General features: G+C 36.4%; 3 protein-coding genes and 1 long non-coding RNA gene across 9 annotated transcripts; 2 read left to right on the top strand and 2 right to left on the bottom strand.

Moving 5' to 3' along the window:
* The first annotated feature begins 569 nt into the window (after positions 1-569).
* Positions 570-7,215, top strand: LOC136678285 (heme oxygenase 2-like). Of its 3 annotated transcripts, none has more exons than XM_066656276.1 (6): positions 570-681; positions 1,377-1,437; positions 2,469-2,586; positions 3,790-4,281; positions 5,064-5,187; positions 5,801-7,215. In XM_066656276.1, exons 1-6 carry the CDS (start codon positions 576-578, stop codon positions 5,926-5,928), a joined length of 1,029 nt encoding a protein of 342 aa, XP_066512373.1. In that variant the 5' UTR covers positions 570-575; the 3' UTR covers positions 5,929-7,215. The 3 variants fall into 3 exon arrangements, with proteins under 3 accessions (XP_066512373.1, XP_066512375.1, XP_066512374.1); XM_066656278.1 differs by having other exon boundaries at positions 626-681; positions 1,349-1,437; XM_066656277.1 differs by lacking the exon at positions 570-681 and adding an exon at positions 886-971.
* Positions 7,216-9,664: 2,449 nt separating this feature from the next.
* On the bottom strand, positions 9,665-13,974 carry LOC136679492 (transmembrane protein 186-like). Of its 3 annotated transcripts, none has more exons than XM_066658035.1 (2): positions 13,843-13,974; positions 9,665-10,851 (listed from the first exon to the last, which is right to left on the bottom strand). In XM_066658035.1, the coding sequence occupies exons 1-2, from the start codon at positions 13,849-13,851 to the stop codon at positions 10,141-10,143; spliced, it is 720 nt and encodes a 239-aa protein (XP_066514132.1). In that variant the 5' UTR covers positions 13,852-13,974; the 3' UTR covers positions 9,665-10,140. The 3 variants fall into 3 exon arrangements, with proteins under 3 accessions (XP_066514132.1, XP_066514133.1, XP_066514134.1); XM_066658036.1 differs by lacking the exon at positions 13,843-13,974 and adding an exon at positions 12,417-12,480 and having other exon boundaries at positions 9,665-10,854; XM_066658037.1 differs by lacking the exon at positions 13,843-13,974 and adding an exon at positions 12,417-12,478.
* Positions 13,975-15,583: 1,609 nt separating this feature from the next.
* Positions 15,584-18,380, bottom strand: LOC136679768 (uncharacterized). Its single transcript, XR_010796580.1, has 4 exons — positions 17,226-18,380; positions 16,463-16,573; positions 16,306-16,382; positions 15,584-15,863 (listed from the first exon to the last, which is right to left on the bottom strand). It is a non-coding gene; the product is annotated as an uncharacterized lncRNA (long non-coding RNA).
* A 1,183-nt stretch (positions 18,381-19,563) lies between these two features.
* Positions 19,564-26,638, top strand: LOC136678838 (glycerophosphodiester phosphodiesterase 1-like). 2 transcript variants are annotated; one of them, XM_066656995.1, is made up of 7 exons: positions 19,583-19,634; positions 19,760-19,888; positions 22,129-22,304; positions 22,828-22,933; positions 23,121-23,213; positions 23,543-23,754; positions 24,351-26,638. In XM_066656995.1, the coding sequence occupies exons 3-7, from the start codon at positions 22,198-22,200 to the stop codon at positions 24,496-24,498; spliced, it is 666 nt and encodes a 221-aa protein (XP_066513092.1). In that variant the 5' UTR covers positions 19,583-19,634; positions 19,760-19,888; positions 22,129-22,197; the 3' UTR covers positions 24,499-26,638. The 2 variants fall into 2 exon arrangements, with proteins under 2 accessions (XP_066513091.1, XP_066513092.1); XM_066656994.1 differs by having other exon boundaries at positions 19,564-19,888.
* The last annotated feature ends 463 nt before the right edge of the window (positions 26,639-27,101 follow it).

The raw sequence follows: 27,101 nt of genomic DNA, 5'->3' as shown, positions 1-27,101 counted from the left end.
CTTTTTTTATCAGGTTTGGTCCTTCATAATTTCCGACACGTCCCTTATTTTTTACAGCATCTACATGTCAAACCAATGGAACTCTGGGCGATACTCAACCATACTGAATTAGGTAAAAACAAGCGGTAAGGTACGGAAAAACGTGCACTGAATGCAGGCACAGAAAATAATCATTAAAAATTGCTTTCTTTTTTGGTTTGAACTAGATATGATACATTATTCCCTATGGCGGATAAATACAATTTGTTAACTCCGTTCACTGTAGAGGGTACTTACAAATATGATATCTATTTTCACCAGCAGAGGACAGTAGTGTGAATTCCATGATCAGACATGTGATCCTGTTTTTTCCACCTGTTTTCCGGTATGGCCACCCCCACTGTGCTCTGATTGGATAATAGTACATAGCTCTGCTAGTGCTCATCGCAGGGTTTCGCCCACAGCGCTTTTGAAATATTTTTACATTTATTTAATTTAAGTGTTGGAATGCAAACGCAAATGCTTTAATAATAATAATAACAATAATAATAATAATAATAACAACAATCCCATTGTGACTTAGCCAATTATCGCGCATGCGCAGAAAGGCAGTGGGAATACGGGTGGGAAAACGAACTCAAAACATACAGAAAGCGGTAGCACTTAATCGCGAAGACGACTTCAACCCAGCAACAGAACGAGGTAAACATTAAAAGTAATTTTATTGCTCTAAATTAATTTATGTTTTTGAAACTGAGGACTGTTGTCTAGTACAATATCAAGTGACAACTGCTCTTAAAAATCTCTAATATTATTTCTAACCCTAAGAGGTTTTTTTAGATTGTTTTTTGTTTATTACAACTAACATTATATCCTTATCCTTATAGTGCCAAGCATAAGTATGCCTCGGATTGTACAGTAAATTAAATTTCTAAAAACCCCTGCACTGTCCTCGTTTGTGAACGTTTATGAAATTCACTGTATGTCCAAAGGTTTGTGAACTTATTAATTTAGTTGTCCATACTTTGAAGCCGAAATAACAGCTTTTATTACTTTGAGACGACTTCAGACTAGACACTGGAACATTGCTGTGAGGATATGATGGCATTCAGCCACAAGAATATTACTCACGTCAGATATTGGTTTTTGGATGATTAGCTGTGGCACTTAAGGTCAACCTGTAGATGTAGTTATGATTTAGTAAATGGGTCACTTCTATTTTTTTTACCAAGTTGACAGCAGCTGTGAATAAAGACCCCTGGAATGCCATCAGTGAAATGTTATGAAATATCTGTGACCTTGACATTGCAGTATGTTGTTAGATTGCTCTGCTTTTATATCTTCTTTTGTTTGTTATTTTATTCTATGGACTCTTAACATACGGACTGCCACTTTAGACAACAATATGGCTACTGAAGAAATACTGAAATATGAGGACAACGATGATGACATTTTCAGGTGATATTTATAACCCATTTCCAGATTAAAACTGACATTATAGTAGTGCCACAAGGAATCTGTGAAGTGCATAGTATCATAAAATGAGAACAGCAATAATTATTACCAAACAAAAATAGCAAAGAAAAAAAATGTATTTGATTATTAATTTATATTATATTCTATGAAGTGCAACTCACATTACAGGAATGTTTGGCCCAAATGTAGCATATCTGCAGTTCTCTTATGGCACTTTTCCACTGCATGGAACTTACTTAACGCGACTTGGCACTTTTGCTTTTCCATTAGCCAAATCATTTATTGTCTGTAACCTCTTATCCCACTCATGGTTGCGGTGGGTCTAGAGCCTGCCCGGAATCAATGGGCACAAGGCAGGAGCACACCCTGGAGGGGTGCCAGTCCTTCACAGCGTGACACACACTCACAGATTCACTCACAGATTCACTCACACATATGGACAATTTTAAATAACCAATCCAACAACCAATGTGTGTCTTTGGACAGTGGGAGGAAACCCACGTGGACACGGGGAGAAAACACCAAACTCCTTCCAGACAGTCACCTGGAGGGGGACTTGAACCCAAAATCCCAAGATCCTGGAGCTGTGTGACTGCGACACTACCTGCTGTACCACCATACAGCCCGCTTGTAAAATCCGTTCCAAAATATATTACAGCAGCAGTCAGATGGGTGCTAATACGATATCTGGTCGATCACTGGCACGCAACGAGGAAAACATGCCTTAACCCATGTCCAGCTTGGCTTATTATATTGGCCTACGTCACAACACATCACTTACCGGTGCAGTAAATGAGCCGTTCAAAAGTGAGACAGATTTGGCCCAAATGTATCTGCTATCTGGGTTGTAGTGAATCACAGAATAAGTTTTGCATCATAGACCAACCCCCTCTTGTTTAAAATATGTTTCACACAGAACAAGTGCTCCAATAGATATGATTTACTGTTGTATTACACACAAATCCTGCTCAATGGATGTGAAATTTCTAATATCGCTTTTCTTTCTGCCTTAGGCCTGATGACCTGTCTGAGTATTTGACAGCAGGGACAAAGGAGGCTCACGACAGAGCTGAAAACTCTCCTTTTGCCAAAGACTTCCTCAGAGGCAGAATAAAGAGAGAACTCTTTAAGGTTTGTAAAAAATACTGTTACACTTGATGTCAGAGGGATGAGAGTTTGGGATAACCCTTACTGAAATTTCATCAGTATTGAATCACAGCAACTAATCTTTTCATTATTTGATGAACTACAAATTCATCTGAAAAACTTTTATGTTTATGTGAAATTAAATATAAGACATATTCTGAAGAGAACTTCACTAGGGCAATTTTCTAACATTTGTACAATTGACATTTTTCGTGAGTAAGCAGTTACAGACAATGAAAGAATGCAAGAGCGTAGAATTAGCATGGACAGAAGTGACATGTCCCCACCAATATACAGAGATTATTGAAATGTCCCCACCAATCATTTGATCCCCTCCAAAAAAAAAACATTCTGTCAATGTCTCTTTAGAATTGCAGAAAGGGTTAAATCACGTTCTCTACTCGAGTCCTACCTCCACATGCATTTCCCTGCTGTCACGTAGCTACGTGACTCTGTAGCTACGTTTGGTTGTTAGCAGCACCAAAACTGGGGGAAAACTTTCCAGTCATATGTGACACTTACTGTGCAAGACTCAGGCGCAACAGCAAAAATGAGTGGGGATGGCAGCAAAAAAGGTGTACATAAGCAGCTCACTTAAATTCTCTAATGAAATGGGTCCTTCATCATAATGTTAATGGCAATGCTAGGTTTTGCCGCACAGCATATAGCAGGCTAAATTGTCTTTGTTGGTTTTGTGAACATTATGCAGTGCTCCATCTACTTTTATTATTGCTGCTGTATGAGACCTGTTTCATTTGCATTATGGCTGAAGTAAACTGAAGTCTAAACTACTTCTTTAATTTAGTTTAGTTTAGTTCAACATTATATAATATTATATAATTCATTAATCAACTTATGAATTGTTATTCAGAATAGTTTAAAAGCATGTAAAATAACATATGTAGTATATCAGTCCTTTATCAAGCAAAGAGGAAAAAAAAAAGTGGGGGTCCCCACCAATGTCAAGAGTAAATCTACTCCCTTGAAAGAATGAATGAACTTGCTGGATATTTGTCCAACTGTGTTCTTTTTTTGTAAAATTAATTTTAATTTGTACATTAATTTAAAGTTTGTAGTCTATAAAATGTGTGCTTAAATATTTTCACATAGAAAATCAAAATGTCTCTCAAAATTTGCATACCACTGTACATGAAATTCTATAATTTGCTCTCTTTTACTCTCCTGTAGCTGGGCACAGTTGCTTTGTACTATGTCTACTCTGCTCTAGAGGAAGAAATAGAGAGGAACAAAGACCACCCTACGTTCGTAGCAGTTTATTTCCCGTCAGAGCTCCATAGAAGGGAAGCTTTGGTCAGGGATCTGGAATATCTGTACGGTCCTGATTGGAGGAACCATATCCAATGTTCAGCAGCTACAAAGCCCTATGTAGAGCGTCTCCATCACGTGGGTCGCCATGAGCCAGAGTTGTTGGTGGCCCATTCTTGGAACCGTTATATGGGTGACCTATCCGGTGGTCAGATCCTGAAGAAAGTGGCCCAGAGGGCACTGAAACTGCCTCCAACTGGAGAGGGTGTTCAATTTTATCACTTTGAAAGCATCCACAACCCCACAGCCTTTAAGAGGCTCTACCGCAGCCGTATGAACGAGTTGGAGGTGGACGCTGAAACCAAAGACAGGCTGCTGGCTGAAGCCAACCTGGCTTTCAAGTTCAACTTGGAGGTGGGGAGGCTTTTTCGATTTAGGAAATCATCACTCCATAGAACAAGTCCCAAGTTTTAAATAGGTTTACTACAAAATTGCTAAGCCATTATATGTCAGTATAAAGGTTGTTTCTTAATGAGAATAAATATCACTGGAGAAATGCCCGAATGCCGTGCACTTGTTCTGGATATTTTGGTGGTGCTGCCCACACACCAGATACATCAGCTTATTGACCAGCCCTTCCTGAGCTTTAGTGGAGGTGTTCATGCTGGAAAACCCAAGCGTATACAGGACAAGGATTACTCCAGGACCATGGTTGGAAGCCTGTTATTTAAGCAATAGATCAAGACATCAGTTAGCATTTTACAACCATGAAAATCATTTTTATTCACTATAAAAGCATTAGAAGTATCCCTTTATCAACAAAACTTTGCATTGACCATCATCTGTTAACTTCCTCAATCAAGGGAAAGAAAGTCCTCATAACAAACCTGAAATGAGAATGGCAGTGGTGGTAAATCAGTCAAAATTGTAGTGTGCTAGATTTTTAAGCCTGTTTGCACAATTGCTACAGATTCTATCAGGCATGCTAAGCTGAAGGTTTGATGGATATGACAGTAATAATTAAGGGACATGGCAGAATTTTGCAAAAGGTCAGTAAAAATAACTTTCTTAATTTATCCCAAAAACGGCCTGTTCTGTTACTTTCTTTAGTTCTGCACTGTGTCTGCTGTATATACTGGCAACTATGAACTGTCCCTTTTATGTCATTCGTTTAATGTCATTACTGGTGTGTGAAGGTGTTTGAGGAGCTGCAGGAGATTGGGAAAAGCATTAAAGAAGATGTGCAAGACATCAGCTTTCCAGCTCATGGTGGAATGGGCGGAGACATTAGTAAATGTCCATACTATGCTGCTAAGATGGGTAAGAAGAAATAGTTAATTTCTTGATTAATAATACTGACTGTCAGTTAGCATTATACGTCCACTCTAATCAGGTATTATTCACTAAAAAACAGTAGAAGTGTTACTTGTTTCTGCGCTGACTGTTTAAAAAATTATGAAATTGGCTTCTCAGCCAATCACAGTAATGTTTTAAAGAAAGTCTAAAGAAAGAAGTGCTCTACTGAAGTGAGCAGTAAATTAGTCTGAAATTTAGTCTGACTTTTTAGTCTGTTACCACATGTGCTATGGATCCTACCAGGTATCCTTAAAACCTATTCAGACAGGATTTGTTTTACATGAGGAGCTGGGGTAATGACATTTATACAAAGGATGTCAATAATGTTTATCCTAGATTTGCTCTGGATGAGAAATGGGCTTTAGCTGAAGGATTGTTAGACATTTATTTATTTATTTATTTTTAGCAGCTTTTCTCATTTAGGCCAAACCTTGAAAGTATCTGTTGTTCACAGCTTTACTGCCCTTAATCGACTATGGTAATTTATCCTTGCAGATCATGCTAATATCTGGCAGTGATGTATATTAATTGGGCTTTTCATGGCTTTAATAAAACTATAATCTCCCTGTTTGTCCAGCGGTGAGTGGAAACACGATGTTCATCTGTCAGTTCGCCAGGACTCTGCTCAGAGATCATACTGCTCAAGTGCTGCTGGCTGCCTGGCTGGCAGTGATCACTGGATTGGCTGCTTGGTACTTCATATGATTACCAGAGGGTTTCAACTAATAGGATGTGACAATGCCAATGCCCCAAATGTGACCATTCATTTCATTACTGTTTTTAACAAGCCCTCATCCACTTGACCTTCCAATTTAAGAAGAGCCATTCCATTACTGTATTAGCTCAAATTAAATGTATTAGATTAGGGGTAAGGGATCAAATGAATATAAGGTTAAAATTTGTAAAACTGGTCCAGATATTAGTGCATGTGCCAATTCTTTTCCCAATTTACACATGTTAGGGTTGAAGGTATGTAAAATGTAAATGTAAAACCAACAATTGATTTGATTTGGACTGCTAACACAAAGACCCTGAGCAGCTCAAATCTTGGAGAACCAGCTAACAGACACAGCTAACAGACACCCAACAGCTAACAGCCAGCTAACAGACACCCGAGCCATCTAGCACTGTGTTTGTGATGAGGAGAGAGGGAGAATTGCCAAGAGTGCATGAGACCAACTTAGGAATCTGCAAGATAAAGGTTACAAGGCGTACAACAACAAACACAACACAGTTATAAGTCCAAATTTAAAGTCGTTAAGAGAAAAAAAAAAACTAAACACACCTGAAGTTAGAGCTGCACAATTTTAGTCTAAGAGAACTCATAGTCATTATCACAAGTACTGCAGAAGTCTTCAGATTTGATTAACTAAATGTTTATTATATGTAAAACAAGCTAATAATTTCTAAACACATTTCACTTGTCAGCTCTGACTAGGTGATGGTAACTTATTACTGCAGAACAAGGCATCATATGTACATCATATTTATCACGTTAACTTTGCAAAAAAGTTTTGCATTGCAAAATTTGAATGTATTGTTAATTAGTTCACCAAAGTCAACTTAGCTGGACGAACGTGTTCATCACTGTTCCGTACTCCACTTTAATCATGAGCGCTACATTGTGATACACAAAAATAATGTATTGAGATAAGATCATTGATCTGTACTTTTACTGATTCAGTCCTTAACTATTACTTGTGTTGTTTATGATTTCACTCATTTTACATATGTAATGAAATGGTGTAATACACATGAAAGGGAAAGTGCTTTATTCTAATTGCTCAGGAAAATGGAATTCTATATTAGTGTACAATCAGACATTTTTTCCCATGATTTCTCTTTATGCTGTGAAACAGCAGATTAAAGGCAACATCTATGATTGTGGGCAAACACTGTTGTCTCTTGTTTGTCTACGTTCAGCAGCTCAGCATCTTTTAAAGTGGAACGCCATTTGGGGGGTTATGGGGGGACTGTTGTTTGTACAAATCGGATTCCAAAAAAGTTGGGACACTAAACAAATTGTGAATAAAAACTGAATGCAATGATGTGGAGATGGCAAATGTCAATATTTTATTCGTAATAGAACATAGATGACAGATCAAAAGTTTAATCTGAGTAAATGTAAAATCTTAAAGGAAAAATATGTTGATTCAAAATTTAACAGTGTCAACAAATCCCAAAAATGTTGGGACAAGTAGCAATAAGTGGCTGGAAAAAGGAAATTGAGCATATAATGAACAGCTAGAAGACCAATTAACACTAATTAGGTCAACTGACAACATGATTGGGTATAAAAAGAGCTTCTCAGAGTGTCAGTGTCTCTCTGAAGCCAAGATGGTAAGTGGATCACCAATTCCACCATTGTTGCGCAGAAAGATAGTGCAGCAATACCAGAATGGTGTTACCCATCGTAAAATAGCATAGACTTTTAAGTTATCATCATCAACCGTGCATAACATCATCAAAAGATTCAGAGAATCTGGAACAATTGCTGTGCGTAAGGGTCAAGGCCGTAAAACTCTACTGGATGCTCGTGATCTCCAGGTACTTAAACATCACTGCACCTCAAACAGGAATGCCACTGTCAAGGAAATAACAGAATGGGCTCAGGAATACTTCCAGAAATCATTGTCATTGAACACAATCCACCGTGCCATCCGCTGTTGCCAGCTGAAACTCTACAGTGCAAAGATGAAGCCATTTCTAAGCAAGCTCCACAAGCTCAGACGTTTGCACTGGGCCAGGGGTCTTTTAAAATGGAGTGAGGCAAAATGGAAAACTGTTCTGTGGTCAGATGAATCATGATTTGAAGTTCTTTATAGAACACTGGGACGCCATGTCCGGACCAGAGAGGACAAGGATAACCCAAGTTGTTATCAACACTCCGTTCAGAAGCCTGCATCACTGATGGTATGGGGTTGCATGAGTGCTTGTGGCACATGTCTGGAAAGGCATCATTAATGCAGAGAACTATGTTCAGGTTCTAGAACAACATATGCTCCCATCTAGACGTCATCTCTTTCAGGGAAGACCCTGCATTTTTCAACAAAATAATGCCAGACCACATTCTGCAGCAATCACAACATCATGGCTATGTAGGAGAAGGATCCGGGTACTGAAATGGCCAGCCTGCAGTCCAGATCTTTCACCTATAGAGAACATTTGGCGCATCATAAAGAGGAAGGTGCAACAAAGAAGGCCCAAGACTATTGAACAGTTAGAGGCCTGTATTAGACATGAATGGAAGAGCATTCCTATTTCTAAACTTGAGAAGAAGGAGGAGAGTTGTAAGAAAAAGGGGGGATGCCACACAGTGGAAAAAATGGCCTTGTCCCAACTTTTTTGGGATTTGTTGATGCCATGAAATTTTGAAACAACATATTTTTCCCATAAAATGATACATTCTCTCAGTTTAAACTTTTGATCTGTGATTTGTGTTCTATTATGAATATAATATTAGATGTTGGCATCTCCACATCATTGCATTCAGTTTTATTCACAATTTGTTTAGTGTCCCAACTTTTTTGGAATCCGGTTTGTACATGGTTGAAGTTTAACTTGCCTGAAAGTTTTATTCACTGTTTGAATTACCACAGAAACTCATTTATTACTTGAGTTCTTTAGTTTTGTAGCACTTCCGGTCCGTGTTTACTTCATGCAGGTAGTGCTGTCTCACATTTAGGGTCAGTTCCACAACAAAAATCAATGTTATCCACCTATGGGGCAGGAATAGAGCAATATCCTCATCTTGGTTCATGATTTTTAAAGTTTGGAGTTCCCTTCATTGTGTAAAAACTTTCAAAATGCAGTTTTTATATCATGAGGAGAGAGAGTGGCTTAAATGTATCAAAGATCCTGTATAAAACTTGTATATATATTCTATGGAGCTTACGCTGATTCATTGAAGGATGACAAATTAACTCAAACTTTGTCTTATGTGAGTTAGTAAATGTAACTGGTTGCCCCTTGTAGGTTGTGTAAAAATGAAGTCTAGAAATAAAATGAAATGACATTTTTATGCACTTTCCTCTTCAGACAGGTTCTGTAATACTCAGATTTAATGTGCTTACTTTTCAAGTAAGAAATAAAACATGATAAATGGCTCGCTGGAAAGAGGGTGCATCTTTAATCTCTTGAATTCTTGGTTTTATGATGGTGCTGTATTGTTGAAAAGAACAGATATGCTATTGTTGTACTACAACTCTATTTTCTGCCCTTAGTCCCTTATGTGTTGCAAAGTTTTATAATATAAAGTAATGTTTATGTACAGTTGTACATACATTATTTTATGCATATTTGATACGTTCTATAATGTATACTTGGCATATTTTAAAATTACTTTCTTTTTGTAAATGACTTTCTTCATATACCTTTAAAATTTGTGCTAATATTCAGAAAGAAATAATAAATAACATTCAGATTTAAATGTTACTCACAGGATGTTATTTGTTTGTTTATTGCTTATCCTCAGGCAAATAAACTCAGTAAAGTTTAAGCTAATTATAAACCTAATTTTAAAATATGCACCTGTTTAGACTTGTGCAGAAAAACTCTTTTCCAAATGAATTAAACATTTTGTGATCAATTTCATGGCCCACATGGCTAGAGGCATTATGGCGCATTCACACATGAACTCCAGAGAATTTCTAGAGACACTGGAGTGTAAATGCTCCAGGAGGAAAACACTATACAATAAATCTTTTACATCTACTGTATTAAGACTTTTCCATAAGCCTAAAATGGAGATTAATCTAGTCATGGCTAAAGCATTTTCTGAACAAATGAAATACAGCAGAATGGTTTTTGCTATTACATTTAAAGAAACAACTTACTTTAATTCAACACAACTGACAATTAATACATATGACATGGTTTAGATATAATTTAAAGGGTTATGGATTAACACCTTATCATTTATTGAGGCAAAGTCCCAAACACTTTCTCAAAGCTGTGTTTGTCGACCACCAATCCTAATCGTGGGGAGAAATAGAAAGTGTCTGAGCAGCTGTATCTCTTCAGCTGGAGGATTGATTCACCTGGAGAGTCGCCTGTATCTCCCAAGGTCATGACGTCAGACACAGGCAGATAAATGTCCCTCCTGTGTCCCCAGAATGACAGATGAGACACCTTTAATTTGGTGTGGGTGGAGTCCAGGTACATCATCCCCACCACTCTCCTGATGTAGTAGCTAATGACATAAAGCATTACGGCAGCAAATGTAGCTATACCTGTGGTATAGGTCAGGAGAGTGATTGAGGCCTGGCCCTGCAGGTAGAAAAAAAAAACAGTGGGCAGGAGAGCAGCAGTGATGCCTGTCTGCATCAGCTTGAGTCTGGAGAGGGCCCTCAATCCTTTGATGGCTGGGAAGGCATATATTAATGAGTAGTTCTGTGAGGCCAGATCAGAACTGGATGATTGAGCATGATACTGCAGCAAGCCATGGGACCAGTTCTTTGGTGTGCTGGAAGATGTCAGAAATGTGATGTGCTTTAGTTTGATGGAAGACTTGGAAGTTAGACATTTGGTCCCAAAGTACTGGAATCGGTGGACACCCTGACATGGATGGGGACATTGCGGTCCTGAAGCTACTAAGGAATAGGTCAGCTTGAGAAAACGTTGTGACCTCTGCTGTAAAGAGACCACATTTATTAACACAATACAAACACCAGTACCAACAATGATACAGACCTTCAAGTGTTCAAATTCTATAAAATAATATTATTAGCAATAGTAATATAACATGAGATCAGATAATATTTTGTGCCAAATTGATAAATACATTTTTATTATGTGAATATTTTCCTAAGCGTTTGTGGATATTGTAAGTACTTAATGAACATGGACCAGCATCATACATACAAGTAACTATTACTTTTTGTTTTATTTATGCCATCACAAAAACAATGACTTTAAAATGGGCATACATTTTTGGCATAGTATCCATTAATGGAATAGGGAGTGAATTTTATACTTTTAAAGTTTCACAATGTTTTTGTACTTCATCAAAATCTTTGTCTGAAATAAAGTGAGTAAAAGAGCTAATGCTAAACTGGTATAGGCTTTTAAATTTGAATCAAGGGCAGCAAAAATGGTAGTGTTACTGCCACACAGTTCCAGGCTCCTGGGGTTTTGAGTTTGAGCCCCACCTCAGGTCACTCTCTGTGAAGATTTTGTTTACTCCAAAATACATAGTGTTCAAAAATGCCATTAGATATTTGTGTGAAGAAGAATGTGTAAATGTCTAAAGGACTGGTGCCCTGTGCTGTGTGTGTTCCTGCCTTGCACCCTATAATTCTGGGTTGGCTCTGAACCCACAACGAACCTGAACAGAATTAACTGGTTACAGATCATGAATTAATGTATACAGAAACAGCAATTTAACAGAATGAAGTTTTCATATTGCAAGATCTGCTATTTTAATTATAGTATGCACTGGCAATGTCTTATTGACATATTTAATTTGTGTGTAGCAGTATGTTAGACAGCCAAATCCTGTGCTGTGTACATGACAACAACCAGAACTAAATGACAGTATGTCACTCTGCATTCAGTATTCAAAATTAAAGTGAGGTCTGCTTTGTTATGAAATCAGGTTTGGTCCTTAATTGTTGAAAATAACTGCAGTTTAAATCGCAATCGCAATATTGGTCAGTAAAATCACAAATATGTTCACAAAATTATTCTGCTATTAATTGGTAGTAAAAATATCTAGTGCTCATTAAAATGTTCTGGTGCTCTCCAGTTTACTGTTATATTCCATATTTTTTAGGTTTAGGATCTGCAATTGTGGAGAGTAATGCTATATTTATGATATATAAATTGTGATCTCCAGTTCCTATTACAACATATAAAGAAACAGCATTGTATGATGAGGTCAACGAGAAAACTTAAATTTACAGCATAATAGAACATAAGACAGGTATATCCCATTTAATTTGAGGCTATTTCAGATTAACACGTACAATAATACGTTTAAATAATATATATATATTTTTAAAAGTTTAACCATTAAAAACATTTTACGTAATAGATATCTAGACATCTAGAGACATCATAGCTATAGCGCGTTAGATATTAAACCCTGTTTACCCCCACGATTAGATACGTTACTCGTTTGAGTGTTTGATTTAACTCTATTAAAAAAAAATTAACCGTCCTCGATTTTATTTATATTTCTATAAACCACTCACCATTTCAGCTCAGTTCTGCGAGAGCCAGTAGGTGAAACACGATGTGAAATGTTTTTTGTTTTGTTTTTTCAAAATAAGAGTCTTAGAATATTACACAACCAATCCTCTTTCTAACCCTGTCAATTTTTAATTGAAGAATTTATTTAAATTTTATTTTTAAAACATCAGCCCAGAGCCATGTTTCTACACCACTCTGGTAAAAACCTTGCTCTGATGAATTTGGCCCAGGTCCACGGGGTTTTCAGGGAAATAAAGCTCACATTTGAGTAACAAAAAGCAGTTGGCATAAGTTTTGTTATGAAAAAATTGTACCAATATAATAGAATGTCTGAGTATGTTTGTAACTGAAATTTTACAATTTACATGTTAAAGATTTCGGGTGATGGTTCTTATCCTCACTGGTGATTACCTACCCAGTAAACAAGGAACGTCCCTGAACGTTCAAAATAGGTCTAAAAGTAGTCTGTCCGTCAAGGACATATTTTAAACGTCAATGGACGTCCAAAATCCATCTTAATAAGTTAGTTTGGTCAATAAGTGGTGACCAATCGATAACGTCAGTGGACGTCCAAAATGCGTTTTATACAAGTAATTTATTTCGAGACCAATTATTAACGTTAATGGACGTCCAAAATACGTCTAATAGTCGTCTTTTCAATGTCTGTGTTTGGACGTCTTTTCAACTTGCATTTTCAACCTTAAGAGTACGTTGATTAGACGGCAGTCATTACGTTATTTCAACGTTAAATAAACGGCTTAATGTTTATTGGGTAACAGCTTAATTTATTTATTTTGTCGGAATGTGTAATCTACACATCTTCTGCATCGAACATTTACTGAAGAATATGATTTCAGGGTCAGCGAGATAATGAACGTGTTCTGCTTTTCAAGTGGTCTCGAGAAAGACCTTTACTCACATAAGTGGACGGCGTAAATCATGAAACTCTTATTTAATCTTGTAAGTGTGTGCTTTCTTTATTAAAATTAATTTGTTCGGGATAGGAGTAAACAAGGATAGCCTCATATTATACATGAATGCACTCTTGATTCGTGTGGCCTACTTAGTGCACTACTTAGGTAAGTAGGAGTTATTTGAGAGAGACCGCTGTCCGACCTAACGTCACGTGACCTGGTGGGGTCGGGTGTTTGACAGTTTCGGTTGTGAAAAAGGACTTTCACAATTTCATTGCAGTTTGACTCAGAAATTAAATGTCCATTCTTTGCTGAAGTGGCGTTTTTAAAAGAATTTAATACCGCGCAAAACACAAAAACCAAATTTTAGCGTCTGTTCTCGTCTTTCGACACCATAGCAACTGCAACTGAAACCCCACTTTAACCGTCAGTTTTTCAGGATATGAGTAAACAAGGATAGCTTCATATTATACAGGAATGCACTTTTGATTCATTAAAAAAAGTGAAACTTTACCAAAATCATACAGTTGATAGCCAAGCGGCCCTTCTGTTTGATTCGTTACATGAGTGTAGAGCGGCTGTTTTAATAACCCCCACTTTAACTGTCAGTGTTTCACTGGGGTCAAGCTATTCGCGCTTTGGAAATTGACGGTCAAGCCATCCGCGCTTCAAATCCGAATGCACGTATAGGCGCGTCATTACGGTTTTTCATTGCTGAGAACGCCACATCCTCTTCGGGACAGGGAATCAGAAACCCACGTCTAAGCACCGATGTCAGTTACTACATCACTAAATGCATGTAATACTAAAACTAATAAGTCATTATGAATATTTTTCGTTTTAAAACACTTTAAAGAGGCATTGATTATTTAATACATTTACGTACATTGTACTATTATATAAACAATTGGCTTTAAATGGTAAAACCGATGTACATGTAGAAATGCAGATTACATTTTGCTGTACAAAATGTAAATATTGTACCAAATGTAAATAAAATAATACCTACTTTGTTATGTTTGATGCCAAAGCAATTTCTCTGTAATTAAACAACTGTATGATTTTGGCACAATCAAAATTTCACTGTATAATTTTCTCATAAATTCATACTGAATTCTTACTTATATGGATTTCCCATATAAAATTCCCACAGTGCCTAAATCATTCCACTCTCTTTAAACAGAGGAGCCTCTTGGCTACCAACAGTATGATTTTGGTAAAGTTTCGCTTTGTTTCTTCCTATTTACTTTATTCATTAATTGTTCTTCTCAGAATAGGAGCCTGTTGAATTTTAATATCCTCGTATAACATTAATATTTATTTAACATTAATTTTGTCTCAACTATTCATATCAATATATTGATATATGATATATATATATCATATCATATCCTTCACAATATTCTGCAGAAGAGGCTGCCCTTTTCTACAATCAAAGCAAAGAATAAAAACATTTACTATTCCATTTTTCTTTAAAGTACCACATTTAAATCATGCAATATTGCAATATAAATATTGCAGTAAAAAAATAATGAATATGGTTACATATTTAACATAGTTTTCCTAAAATTTCAACAATTTAAGTGTCATCCACAAGTGGCACACTTTGTCAATTACTAGTACAGGTTTGGAGGATTTTACTTTACTTTTACTTGCTGATTCTAAAACATAATAAATATTGTTGTCTACGGTTTATTGCTCATCATGCATCATTGTAGGGGAAATATTATTCACTAAATGTTTCCCTATTCTCATATGAGACTACTGCCAGAATGTTATATACAAAACAGGTATAGAAATCCAAATAAACATTTTTTTACATTTTATTGAGTATTTACTGAGGTTTCATCATAACAGTTCCTAAGATCAAATATTTTTAATATATGAGAAATGCCCTTTACAATTGTGCAATTGTGGGTACCTTTTAAATTGTAGTTTTCTTTGACACAGCAACACCATTTAAAATGAATATAATTTTATTTTATTATATTTATTTACAACATGCACAATTAAGTAGACACCCAGTTGTCACTTACACTTGTGTTTGTTGAAGATGTTCTTATTGTAATGTAAAGTCTACCCCTGTAATTTTCACTATTCAGACAGGAATTTACCTTACATATTTGAACCTTGTTGCAGGTAATGGTGTTAAAATAATTACACTTTATAATGAATGAGCCCATTAAACATTCTTCCAAATAATTATTGTTTATTGTACATAATTAGTTACCAAAAAAGAGAAATATTCAGCTAACATTTTGGATGTTTGGAACTAATTTATAAACAAATATACATGCATAGACATTAACCAAACAAATATGAAAATTTTGCCTTCATCCTGGTGATGAAACAGGTAGTGTCGCAGTCACATAGTTCCAGGGATCATGGTCCAAAAACACACATTGGTAGGTGGATTGGTGACTCAAAAGTGTCCGTAGATGAGCGTGTCTCGCCCTGTAAAGGACTTGTGCCCCCTCCAGGGTGTGTTTTTTTTTTCTTCTGACTAGGCTGGGCTGCTTCCTTTGCAAAAGGTTGCTGTTAAAATCAATAAATTAATGCTACAATTAAATTCAGCTATACAAAAGGAAAGATAAAAGAAAGGAAAAGAGAATGACTTTGTTTTCATAAGGAAATACAGAAAACCTAAAACATTGTTGATTTGTTTCATGTGAGTTTTTTCTAAAATGTAAATTTATAGCTAACTATAACATGTAAACTCAGAATTTAAGGGAAATTAGGTCACGTGTATGTGCATTAGAAAAGAATTCAGATTACAAAAATATAACTTGTAATAATATAGAAATGCATTAATGAATTCATACACCATGTGTTCCCATAGAAATGTCCTCTCTTTGTCTGCATGATTTGGTATGTGGTGAAACAGCAGTCTAGTACAATACATTAATTTGTAAATGATAAAATTTGCAATACTATATATATATATATAATTATTTTTTTAAATTATATGTATAGGTACCTCAGCAGCAGCAGTATCGTTTGGTTTGATGATGTCACCACATCCGAGTCCACAGTTATTGAATGTTTTTGTTTTTTCTTAAAGGAAAAGACAATTAAATATATTGCACTTTTGAATGAAAATCAAAACATAAATGGCAAATAAAACAATTGGTTACCTTTTATGAAGATGGACTCGGAAATTGGAATGGTCTTTTTATAGGTTCCACTTATACTCCCCACCGTGGTTGTTTCTTCTGTTTCCACTTCTCAGTCTCAATTCCATATAACTGTAATCATACATTTGGAAATAAATGTAATATCTTGACACTCTTCAGTCTTTGGATTACTGAGTCAGACAGTAATAAGGAAATTCAAATGCACTATTAGTAGTAGAATACCATTCTGATGTATCTTTTGCAGTCTTCATACTCCCTCAATAGGGCTATGTGAGTGGCTTGATAGGTGTTGACAAAGTCATCAAGCCTAGTCAGCCTATGTCTTTGAAAGCAAAGTTGCTTAAGATCCCTCTGACATTTCTCCTTGATGCCTTGAGTATTTTTTGGTTGTGTAGTTCTAATAAAAACTAAATCCGAGTTATATACTGTCCTTAAAATGTATTACTAAGAGCAATAAAATCTAGGTTAGATAGGGGTAATGAAAAAAATACATCAAAGCTTGATGTCTTTTGACTGTACATTAATGGGCTGCATTAAAGGTGAAAAGTAGAACTGTGACGGGAAAATGATGTAGTACAATCTACAAAGAGTTTCTCTCTTCTTTCTTCTCTTAAGAATATATCAACGTTTACCAATGTCTTATAATTAATATTTTAAGTTAAATTATTTGTTTTGTTTATTTCTTCCATCAAAGTTCCAAGTAGATAACTTAATTATAATTCCCATAAACATTGTAATATCTGTACATTTTGTTTAACTGTACCTGTGTTTTCTTTTTGACGAAATCTATGAAACATCTTGGAAAGTCTTTGATATGCGTTACCTTTACCATGTCTTCCAAGATCCCCTGAGGAAAAATAATGTTTGAAGCAGCTATATAACAGAGTTTCCATAGCCCAGTGTAACCGTAGCCCATCTGTTACTTTGTATACTTTGCTATCCTTCTTTCACCTTGTTTGTCAGTGGTCAGGACCCCCACAGAGCAGGTATGACACTGGTATTTTCACTCCTGCAATGAAACTGAGTTATTTAAAAACATCAACAGCACTGCTGTGTCTGATCCACTTGTACCAGCAAAACACACTAACACACTTAGATGACTTTCCTTTCTTCATTATGCTGCCTGTTGCATCAAGATATACAATGTCTTCTTCACATCTACTGTGGGAGATTTCCAGGCTCCTTTGTGACCATAACATAACACCTCTGGGATAAAGGATGACTTTCTGCAACACTTCCACAAGAGAATCTGTCTTATTCTCAACCATCATGCTAAGGCTGAGGACTTCAATTGAATGGTGGCTCCATGATGTAGTTTTCAGAACAGATGGCCTTGGACACTCATCCCGGTTTACAGACTCAGTGACTTCACTGCTCAGTTTTCCAAGGTTCTCCAAGTAAAGAGCTCCTGGGAGCTTGGTCTCTAGACCTTTGTTCATTTTTTCCCTTTCATCTGCTTTAATGTATCTTTGTCGCAGTTCCTTCCTGCAGTGTCGAGCAACCCCACCATAAAACTGCACTGTAGCCTTCAAATCAGTTTCATTCGGCAGAACCACCTTGCAAGTTATTGTGCAGTTACTGAATGTACAGTAACCTTCACACTTGAGCAATGGTGCTTTCCTTTGTGAATTTTGTCTTTTCACACTCTGACATATGAAACCAAAGCTGCAATGTGAGTAGAATGAACGAATGCCCTTAGTGATCACATTTGTCCACTCCAGGCTTTTGAAGCTACTTCTGTTCAGTTTTTTTTCGTAGACTGTTCCATTTTTCATGTGGGATATAGAAAAAAGCTGAGTCAGGTACATTGTGAACATAGAACTTCCACTATGAATTTGGATCTTTCACTGCTGATTTGAGTGAAAAAAGGTTAAAAAAATAGTTTGGAAATAGTTTGGAAATAACTTCAAGTACTTCTCGCTAGTATAAATGGAGTTAGGACTTGTATTGCTAGTGTCATTTTGGGTTAAAAAAGCTTGCCATATCCGCTTGTTAATTGGGCCCGTCGTTCAAGTGAATTTGTGCTTTCTGAAGATTGTGACTGCTTTCTGGTTCTCTAAACATAAATCATAACAATTTTAATAACAACAAATTGGCAAACATAATTTCAACTAGATGCTTTACTCATATGACACCCGACTATTTAAAGTTATCACAATAACTGGATATATTATTAGTCTTTGTTCCTCCATGGAGCACTGAGTGCTTGTATATCCAGCCTAGAATATATACTTTTTTTCATAAACTTTATGCAGTCTTCTATGGCATAATATGACCACTGACACTTTAAATCATATAAAACACACTTTAAATATACATTTAAATACTGAAGATGTGATTTAAGCATTATGGGAATTTTTTGAGACATCCATATCAGAATGTATTCAGTATAAATTTATGAGAAAATTATACAGTCAAATTTTGCCCAAATCATACAGTTCATGGCCAAGAGGACAGTTGATTTAGGCATTATGGGAATGTTATGAGATATCCATATACATATATATCACAATAGTAGGTATTTAATATGACTTAATCCTACAGTGAAACCTTTCCAAATTCATACAGTTGATAGACAAGAAGTCCCTCTGTTTAATGACAGTGGAATGGTTTAGGCATTATGGGAGTTTTTGAGAAATCCATATGAGTAAGTATTTAGTATGAATTTATGAGAGAATTATACAGTGAAATCTTGCTAAAATCATAGTTGCTTACTAAAGGGTCCCTCTGTTTAATTACAGTGGAATTGCTTTGGCATCAAACTTATCAAAGTAGGTATTAATGTATTTACATTTGGTACAGTAAAATGTAACCTGCATTTCTACATGTACATCAGTTTTACCATTCAAAGCCAATTGTTTACATAATAATGCCATATACGTAAATGTATTAAATAATTAATGCCTCTTTAAAGTGTTTTAAAACGAAAAATATTCATAATGACTTATTAGTTTTAGTATTACATGCATTTAGTGATGTAGTAACTGACATCGCTGCTCAAACGTGGGTTTCTGATTCCCTGTCCCGAAGCGGATGTGGCGTTGTCTGCAATGAAAACCCGTAATGACGCGCCTATACGTGCATTCGGATTCGAAGCGCGGATGGCTTGACCGTCAATTTCCAAAGTGCGGATAGCTTGACCCCTGTTGTATTTCCGCTATGCTGCAGTTAGGTGATGGATTGCCGTGTTTCTCGGCTTTGTTCATGGTGTTTCTGCTCGGTACCCGGAGTCCCTTATGGTCCACGGTTCTCACAGCCTCTATGTATATGTTTTTGGTAATGTTCCGTTTCCCCCAGCTACCGCAGGCTCGGGCGAGGCAGGTTCTGCGGCAAGGCTCCAGGCTCGCCCCCGGCGGGGTGTCGGAGGTGGCTCATCGTGGCGGAGGACACGACGCCCCGGAAAACACAATAGCAGCTATCCGAGCAGTGAGTTTTCGATTTAATACTCTCAACAGTCAAGAAGTCAGACCTACGTGGTGTGTATTCAATGAAATAACGACTTGTGGTTTTCAGGTGAACAACAATATACATTAATGCATTTACGTTATGAAGTTTGACAACTAGGAAGAAGCTGAAAAATTGGCATTAGGATAACATTTCATTTTAAAAATGTCCATACAACCTTCGAGACACACTATAAGAAGGGAATTCCGTAGTATTTAAACCATAACAATCCTACTCTCCAAATAATTGTGTCAGTGTGGCAGGAGTCAAATAGCTATCGCTAGGTGTATTTAAAGTTTTTGTATCAATACTCACAATTTTCTTTTCAGCCGGTGTGTACTTTTTAAAAGGGAAATGCCACCGTTTTTGCATAGTGCATATGTTAATATGTAAAGCAAAAAAATTAAAGAAGCTACCCATGATTTTACAGTGGTGAGCCAAATACAACTTTACGTGTCCTGTTGAAATCCAAATGTCAATTACCTGCATGTAAGTTTCTGACATGCATGTATTTTAAAATTATATGCCAAAACTATGTCTCAAAACTGTCAAAAAACAGTGACCAAATCACGTGATCGGTTCAATAAACGTTGAACCCTGGGGTTCTGTTGAAAGTGCAGGTTTTGAGCTCTGTGTTTGTTTCATATGGATAGCCCAAGTAGAAGCGGAGATATCATTTAGGTTTCGCTTAAAATAGCACGCTTACGCACTAGTAAAAATGTAATTCTTGATATCGGAAATAACATTTTCACTATTAAAAAATTGAAATCTTACTGGTGATAATTCAAGAGTTTCTTCGTTCATTTTACTAGTGAAAATTAAAATTTGATATCAAGAATTAAATTATTACTAGTAAAAATATTTTCCCCATTAAAATGAATGGAGAAACTCTTGAAATATCAGTAGCAAGAATTACCATTTTACTATTAAAAATGTAATTTTTGTTGTCTGAAATTAAATTTTCACAAGTAAAAATTCAAGTTTTGATACCAGAAATTTTATTTTTATTAGGGAAAATTTAATTCCTGATATCAGAAATTTAATTTTCAGTAGTGACAATTGAAATCTTACTAGTAAGATTTAGATTTTTACTAGCAAAAATAGCTTTTTTACTAGTAACAATTGAATTTTCACATGGGTAAATTGAATTCTTGCCATACTAATATTTTTTCTATTAAAAATGTAATTAGAGAGATCTTGAATTAGCATTTTTACTAGTCAGAATTCAATTATGGATATGTGAGCCAGGGCTTTTTACTAGTCAGAATTGCATTGTAGATATCTGAAATTACATCTGTACTAGTGAAAATATAATTGCAGATATATCAAATTGGAGTTACTAGTAAAAATGCAATTATGGATATGAGAGGGTGATATTCAATGTATGTCAATTATGATTAGTCATAATTTCATTAATGATATGTCCTCTGGAATTGTGACTTGTTGGAATTTCATTATGGATATGTAGATCTGTATTCTTACTAGTAAAAATGTCATAGTTGATATATGAAATGGGAGTTGTTACTAGTAAAAACTACTTTAGAGAGATCTTTAGATTGGAGTTCTCGCTAGTATAAATGGAGTTAGGACATATATTGCTAGTGTCATTTTGGGTTAAAACAGCTTGCCATATCCGCTTGTTAATTGGGCCCGTCATTTCCGGGTCCAGTCGCACCTTTGGTCCCTTGTCATACATTCATAAGACTTGTGCTTACTGTCTGATTGAGCTGAATGTCTCAATCAATTGTGTGATCTCAGTTCAGGAGTTCAGAAAAAAGGAATACATTAAACCTAAAAGCAAACATGTGTCTTTTGCAGCAAAATGTGTACATTTGTAGCTCATTCTAATGTGTGTGAGCTGATGTGCAGATTGAGGCTGCTTTGTCTCTGGGAGCAGAAGTGCCAGAGAGAGAGAACTCCTGCAGCTCTGTCTCTGAGAGCAAAGGAACCGCAGAGAGAGAACTCTGTTCTGCAGTTCTGTCTCTGGGAGCCAAGGAACCACGTATATAGGGCGAGCTGTGTCTTCCGCTGCTCCGTCTTTGAGTGCAGAGAAGCCGTATAGGGAGCCGTGTCTCACCCTCACGGTCAGTCCCAGTTTTTCAAGACAAGAAAATCTGACGTCCTCACACCAAATGATCGAGACGATGGGAGCCTGATGCAACTTGATGATTTTGTATCTGAAACTTGTATTTACTTCCAAATGTGCTTTTGTGGCCTCCCAGGCTAGTGTGAATGGGGCAACAGGAGTGGAGTTGGATTTGGAATTCACTGCTGATGGCGTTCCTATTTTGATGCATGATGAAACAGTGGACCGGACCACCAATGGATCAGGACCCCTCAGCAAACTGCATTTCTCAGATATTGGAAAACTGGACGCAGCAGCCAAGCACAGACTAAGGTAACACAGTTGAGGCCTAATGAACAGTGTTCTCTAACAAATGTTTAATTGCTCTGCCTGTACACAACGAGAAAGACAGTAAGCTGCAGCAAACTATTTTTTTTCTGGAAATATGAATGGATACTTATTTTTGATTAACATTTTAGGACAAATGGAAGTAGTAATTTTGAAATGTGAATAGCCTGGTTAAGGTAGTTCAAGATTTAAGAGTTGTTGTCTTTTGAATACCAGAGTGTAAAATATTATGCTAACACACAACAATGATGGGCTTCTCTAAGCAGCTGGATGAAAATCTGAAAATAATGCTGAATAATGACCAAAGGCACAGGCTATGTAAAATTCCATGTTTTTTAGCTCACATTTTTTGCTGTCACATACTTTCACCTGTGACATGTATTTGCATTTATGCTCAAAGTTTCAAAAGCATTGAATACTTAATGTTAGACAACCATTGTCTACCTCCAGTGATGTAATAATGTCTAATGAAGCCAGCAATGAGTGTGATTATGTTGGTGGCCCATAGTGACCGTTTCAAAGGAGAGAAGATCCCGACTCTGCAGGAGGCCGTGGAGGAATGCATCAAACACCAGCTGACCATCTACTTCGATGTCAAAGGTCATGCAGATGAGGTAGGATGTGCAGCGAGGTTTGATTCTGCTGTTACCATTTCTGGGTCTATTTTATACTCTCTCATTAATAGACTATATGCATCTTTTGCAGTATTTTTGCATAAATATTTCATTGGCTTATTCACATGCATGGTCAGAAGCTTTGGAAGCAAACTGTGTTGAAAAATATTGTTATTATTCTGTCTAGGCAGCTGCAGCTCTAAAGAAGCTATATCAGAAGCACTCAGTGCTCTACAATTCCAGTGTGGTCTGCTCCTTCGAACCCAAAGTCATCTACAGAGTAACTATTTTGTGTAGTTACAGATATGTTGCGTAACTACATAAAGATATATGCACATACTGCTTTACATCAACCAACTGTTGTGTTACCCTTCAGCTTGATAAATATATTTTATTATGTATTCTTAAGGAAGGTGGTACAGGATAAATTTGCCACTTCTCTCATCTTGCCATCTTGCTTAAAAAATGATAACTAATTACTAATAAGTTGTAACAGAAATTCATTTATACATTTCTATTGAACATTTCAGTTAAAAAGCATTTGTAACAGCCTATGTGTTAGACCTAAATGCACAATCTCACTGTGTCTTGATGTTTCCCATGCTCCAGATGCGGCAGACAGATCCAGATGTTGTTACAGCATTGACACACCGCCCCTGGAGCCTGAGTCACTATGGTGATGGTTCACCTCGCTTCACATCAGCATGGAAACACCAGTGGATGCAGATGCTGGATGTGCTGCTGGACTGGGCTCATCATCACCTGCTGTGGAACCTGTGTGGTGTGTCTGCTTTCCTACTGCAGAAAAATTACATCTCAACGTAAGTCACAATAACAAATAAAGATAATCACTACAGGCATTAGTTTCAGCAGAAAAAATGATATTTTTTGGTTATTCAGCCCCACTCCGGGTTGCTGTCTGTGAGGAGTTTGGTCTGTTCTCCCTGTGTCCATGTGGGTTTCCTCCCACAGTCCAAAAACACAAACTGGTAGGTGGATTGACGGCTCAAATATTGTCCATATGTGTGAATGAATATGTGAGTGTGTGTTGTCCTGTGAAGGACAGGTGCCCCCTCTAGGGTGTGTTCCCACCATGCGTCCAGTGATTCCAGGTAGGCCCCGGACCCACTGCGACCCTGAACTGGATAAGCAGTTACAGACTATTAATTATTAACATAAATATTGTTAAATAAGTCCAGTGTGTATGAAGAAGCAGTGGTGAAGCTAATGTAGAATGGGCCCAGTATGATTTGTAATGAAGAGTTCACTCAGTACATATGTGTATAATTTTCAAGGTATGAAGAGCTTCATTGTAAGTGGTTTCATAATGAATATGTGTATAAAATATAGAAAACTCAGGTCAGCACTTTCACTGTGGAGTTTAATTATAACCTGAATATTTGTGTGTGTGTGTCAGGGACGTTGTGCGGTACTGGGCTGATAGAGGTGTGGAGGTTGTGGCCTGGACAGTGAACACAGCTGTGGAAAAGCAGTATTACCAGCAGCACTTGAACATCAACTACATCACAGACAGTCTAACAGAAGACTGTGAGCCACACTACTGAACACTGCAGTGCCAAAATGACCTTTTCATTGTAGTTGTACTTACTCAGCTGAGGAAATGATTTTGTTTAAAATTAGTGCAATATACTGATATATAATAAACCGTTTTTGGCAAATTAAAACGGTACTGTAAAAATGTTAAGGGTATTGATTACTGTAAATTATAAGGTACACAGGTGACTGAAAAAAGGAAGATAAACACATGTGTGAATTTACAGTTTATTCACCAAATAAGCCTAATGTCCTATTGAACACAGTTGGCTAATGTGGAAGGATGATTTTTTTTTTTGTCTTACCTCTTTTGCAGTCACAGCAACTGCATGATAAATGTTCTCGTTGAAATTAAGTTTGTTTTTAAAAGTAAAAGACAGGCATCATGTGCATCCTACAATTGCTCTGATTAATGGTGCTGAGGTGTCTAATGTATTTATGTTCATGCAGGTGACCCTAGTTCACTTTGAGTTGATGAAGTATAGGTTATAAAATACATAGGTTAATATATAATTAGTATTTGTACTTAGCATAATTTTTTTCTGTTCAAATGTACTGCAAATACTGACTCAGGTGAGCAGATATATATAGGTTTGGTAAATTATGGCATCTTTCTGACAGTTACATCAAGATAAAACCTTAAGGATTTTCTTAGTATTTCATTTCACATCATGCTTTTTCCAGTAAAAGAAAATCTGTTTACTGATATATTGTGGCCATGTGTAGAACAGATTTCATTTTTGGGTTTAGTACTGATTCCAAGGTGAAGCTTGGTTATCACCATTATTTTGTTAGATGTTAGGCTTTAAAATTTAAGAAATTAATTAGCTCATTACTGCAACTTTCTACCTCTCAGGCAGTTATCTAAATATCACTTTGTCAAAAGAGATCACATTATTGTTTTTCATAATGAACAGGATCTCAGTGAATCTACCTTGAATTCTGTTACTGCTATGGTAATGTACTGTAAAGAAATGCATGGAATCATGATAGCTGTGATTTATTGTGCCTAAAAGAACACTCGCCAGGAGCCCTGCACTTGCTCCTAAAATTCTACCTAGCTCTAATCAAAGCATACCCGGCTACATGTTCAAATGTTTGTAGACACATCAATATAATTATGAATTTAGCCATTTTAAGCTTTACAAATTGTGAACACATGCATTCATACAGTTTTTTTATAATCTCCATTGTCAGATGGAATGCTATGTAGTAGCAGCATGTGAGCTTAAGCTCTTCATGCTTAATAAAGCCTCTAAGCACTGGACTGTGGAGCAGTGTTCACTGTGGAACTGTGTTCTCTGAAGTGATGGAGCACTATTAAGGACCTGTGGGATAAGCTGGAGAGGCTAACATCATTACCTGACCATTAATGCCCTCATGGCTAAATGCTGTAAAATCATCACAGCCATGTGAAACAACATCTAGTTTAGAGCCTTCCAAGAAGCTATTACTGCAGCAAACTGCCTCTTAATACCCTTCAGAAGAATAATGGATTAGCAGGTGTCCACAAACCTTTGGACAAATAGCATACTAACCTTAAACTATAGCCTGACAGCCTTAAGAGCTGCATTTGACTGCAAGGTGGCAGGATTAGGCCTGCTCCACATAAAACAAACAAACAAAACAAAATCAATCAATCCTCATTATCAGACTGAAGTATCAGCAATAACACTAGTATCCTCAGACTATAACCTGAGGTCAGCAGTTAGCCCAGTGGAATCAGCAGCTCATGACTTCAAAGTGAGTGCTATCTCCAGACTTTTAATAAATTACATGACTGCAAAGTCCTTTATGAGTTCAGACACATTAACTTACAATAGGAGAAAACTTTCAGTTTCAGATGATCACATCGGTGCATCTGGAAAGTGTTCTTTTGGTAAAAAGCTCATGAGGGTGAGTGCATTGTCAAATTGTCTGGGGTTGTTTTTCAGACACAGACAGTGTAGATGTAGCTCTAAAAAGGATTTGTAGTAACCCTATTAGTAATGTAGTCTGTTAAAGACCAGACGCAATCTGTGTAGAACATTAGCTTCTACTTTATTGAATTTAGGATTAAAACACATTTAAATAATGAGACATTTTGATGCACATATTTATAAAAAAAATCTGTTTCACTATGTTTGAACTGAAATAATCTGAAAAAAATAAAAGACGTTATATAATATTATATACCTACTGTTTCTGTTTTGTCGTTATTATTATTATTAAAATCAGTTACAGACAAGGACAAATACTGACTACATGTCAGTCTTTCTAAAGACCTGATGGTATATAGCTGTCCTAGTGTTAATACATTACATTTTTTATACATGGTTCATTTTTGATAAATGAATTAAACATTTATTTTGTCTTGTGTAAGTGGTCTTTCCCAAAAAAAGGATTCACCATAAAACTGACAGAAGTGATGCAGCAATTCAAAGCAATAATCACATATTTAACTCAATATTAAACCTTCACAAAACTGTTCATAGTAGTAACATAAAAATACATGATCTAGATTTTCTGGACATTTTGTGCAACAATCTGTAAGCTTAAACAAATTAGTTACATTATAATCTTATCTTTTACATTGTGTATAATTATAAGCAACTGTGTAAGGTTTTGGTATGCT

Source organism: Hoplias malabaricus, chromosome Y (genome assembly GCF_029633855.1).
Source record: "Hoplias malabaricus isolate fHopMal1 chromosome Y, fHopMal1.hap1, whole genome shotgun sequence".
In the NCBI taxonomy this organism is placed as follows: Eukaryota; Metazoa; Chordata; class Actinopteri; order Characiformes; family Erythrinidae; genus Hoplias; species Hoplias malabaricus.
The sequence above is the reverse complement of the archived record's forward strand: the minus strand, read 5'-3'. Positions and strand labels throughout refer to the sequence as shown.

Coding starts and splice junctions, on each gene's coding strand:
- LOC136678285 (XM_066656276.1), top strand. CDS start 576: ATGCGCAGAAAGGCAGTGGGAATACGGGTGGGAAAACGAACTCAAAAC. Junction 2,587..3,789: donor TAAAGAGAGAACTCTTTAAG/GTTTGTAAAAAA, acceptor ACTCTCCTGTAG/CTGGGCACAGTTGCTTTGTA. Junction 4,282..5,063: donor CTTTCAAGTTCAACTTGGAG/GTGGGGAGGCTT, acceptor TGGTGTGTGAAG/GTGTTTGAGGAGCTGCAGGA.
- LOC136678838 (XM_066656994.1), top strand. CDS start 19,622: ATGCTGCAGTTAGGTGATGGATTGCCGTGTTTCTCGGCTTTGTTCATG. Junction 19,889..22,128: donor CAATAGCAGCTATCCGAGCA/GTGAGTTTTCGA, acceptor GTGGCCTCCCAG/GCTAGTGTGAATGGGGCAAC. Junction 22,934..23,120: donor TCAAAGGTCATGCAGATGAG/GTAGGATGTGCA, acceptor TATTCTGTCTAG/GCAGCTGCAGCTCTAAAGAA.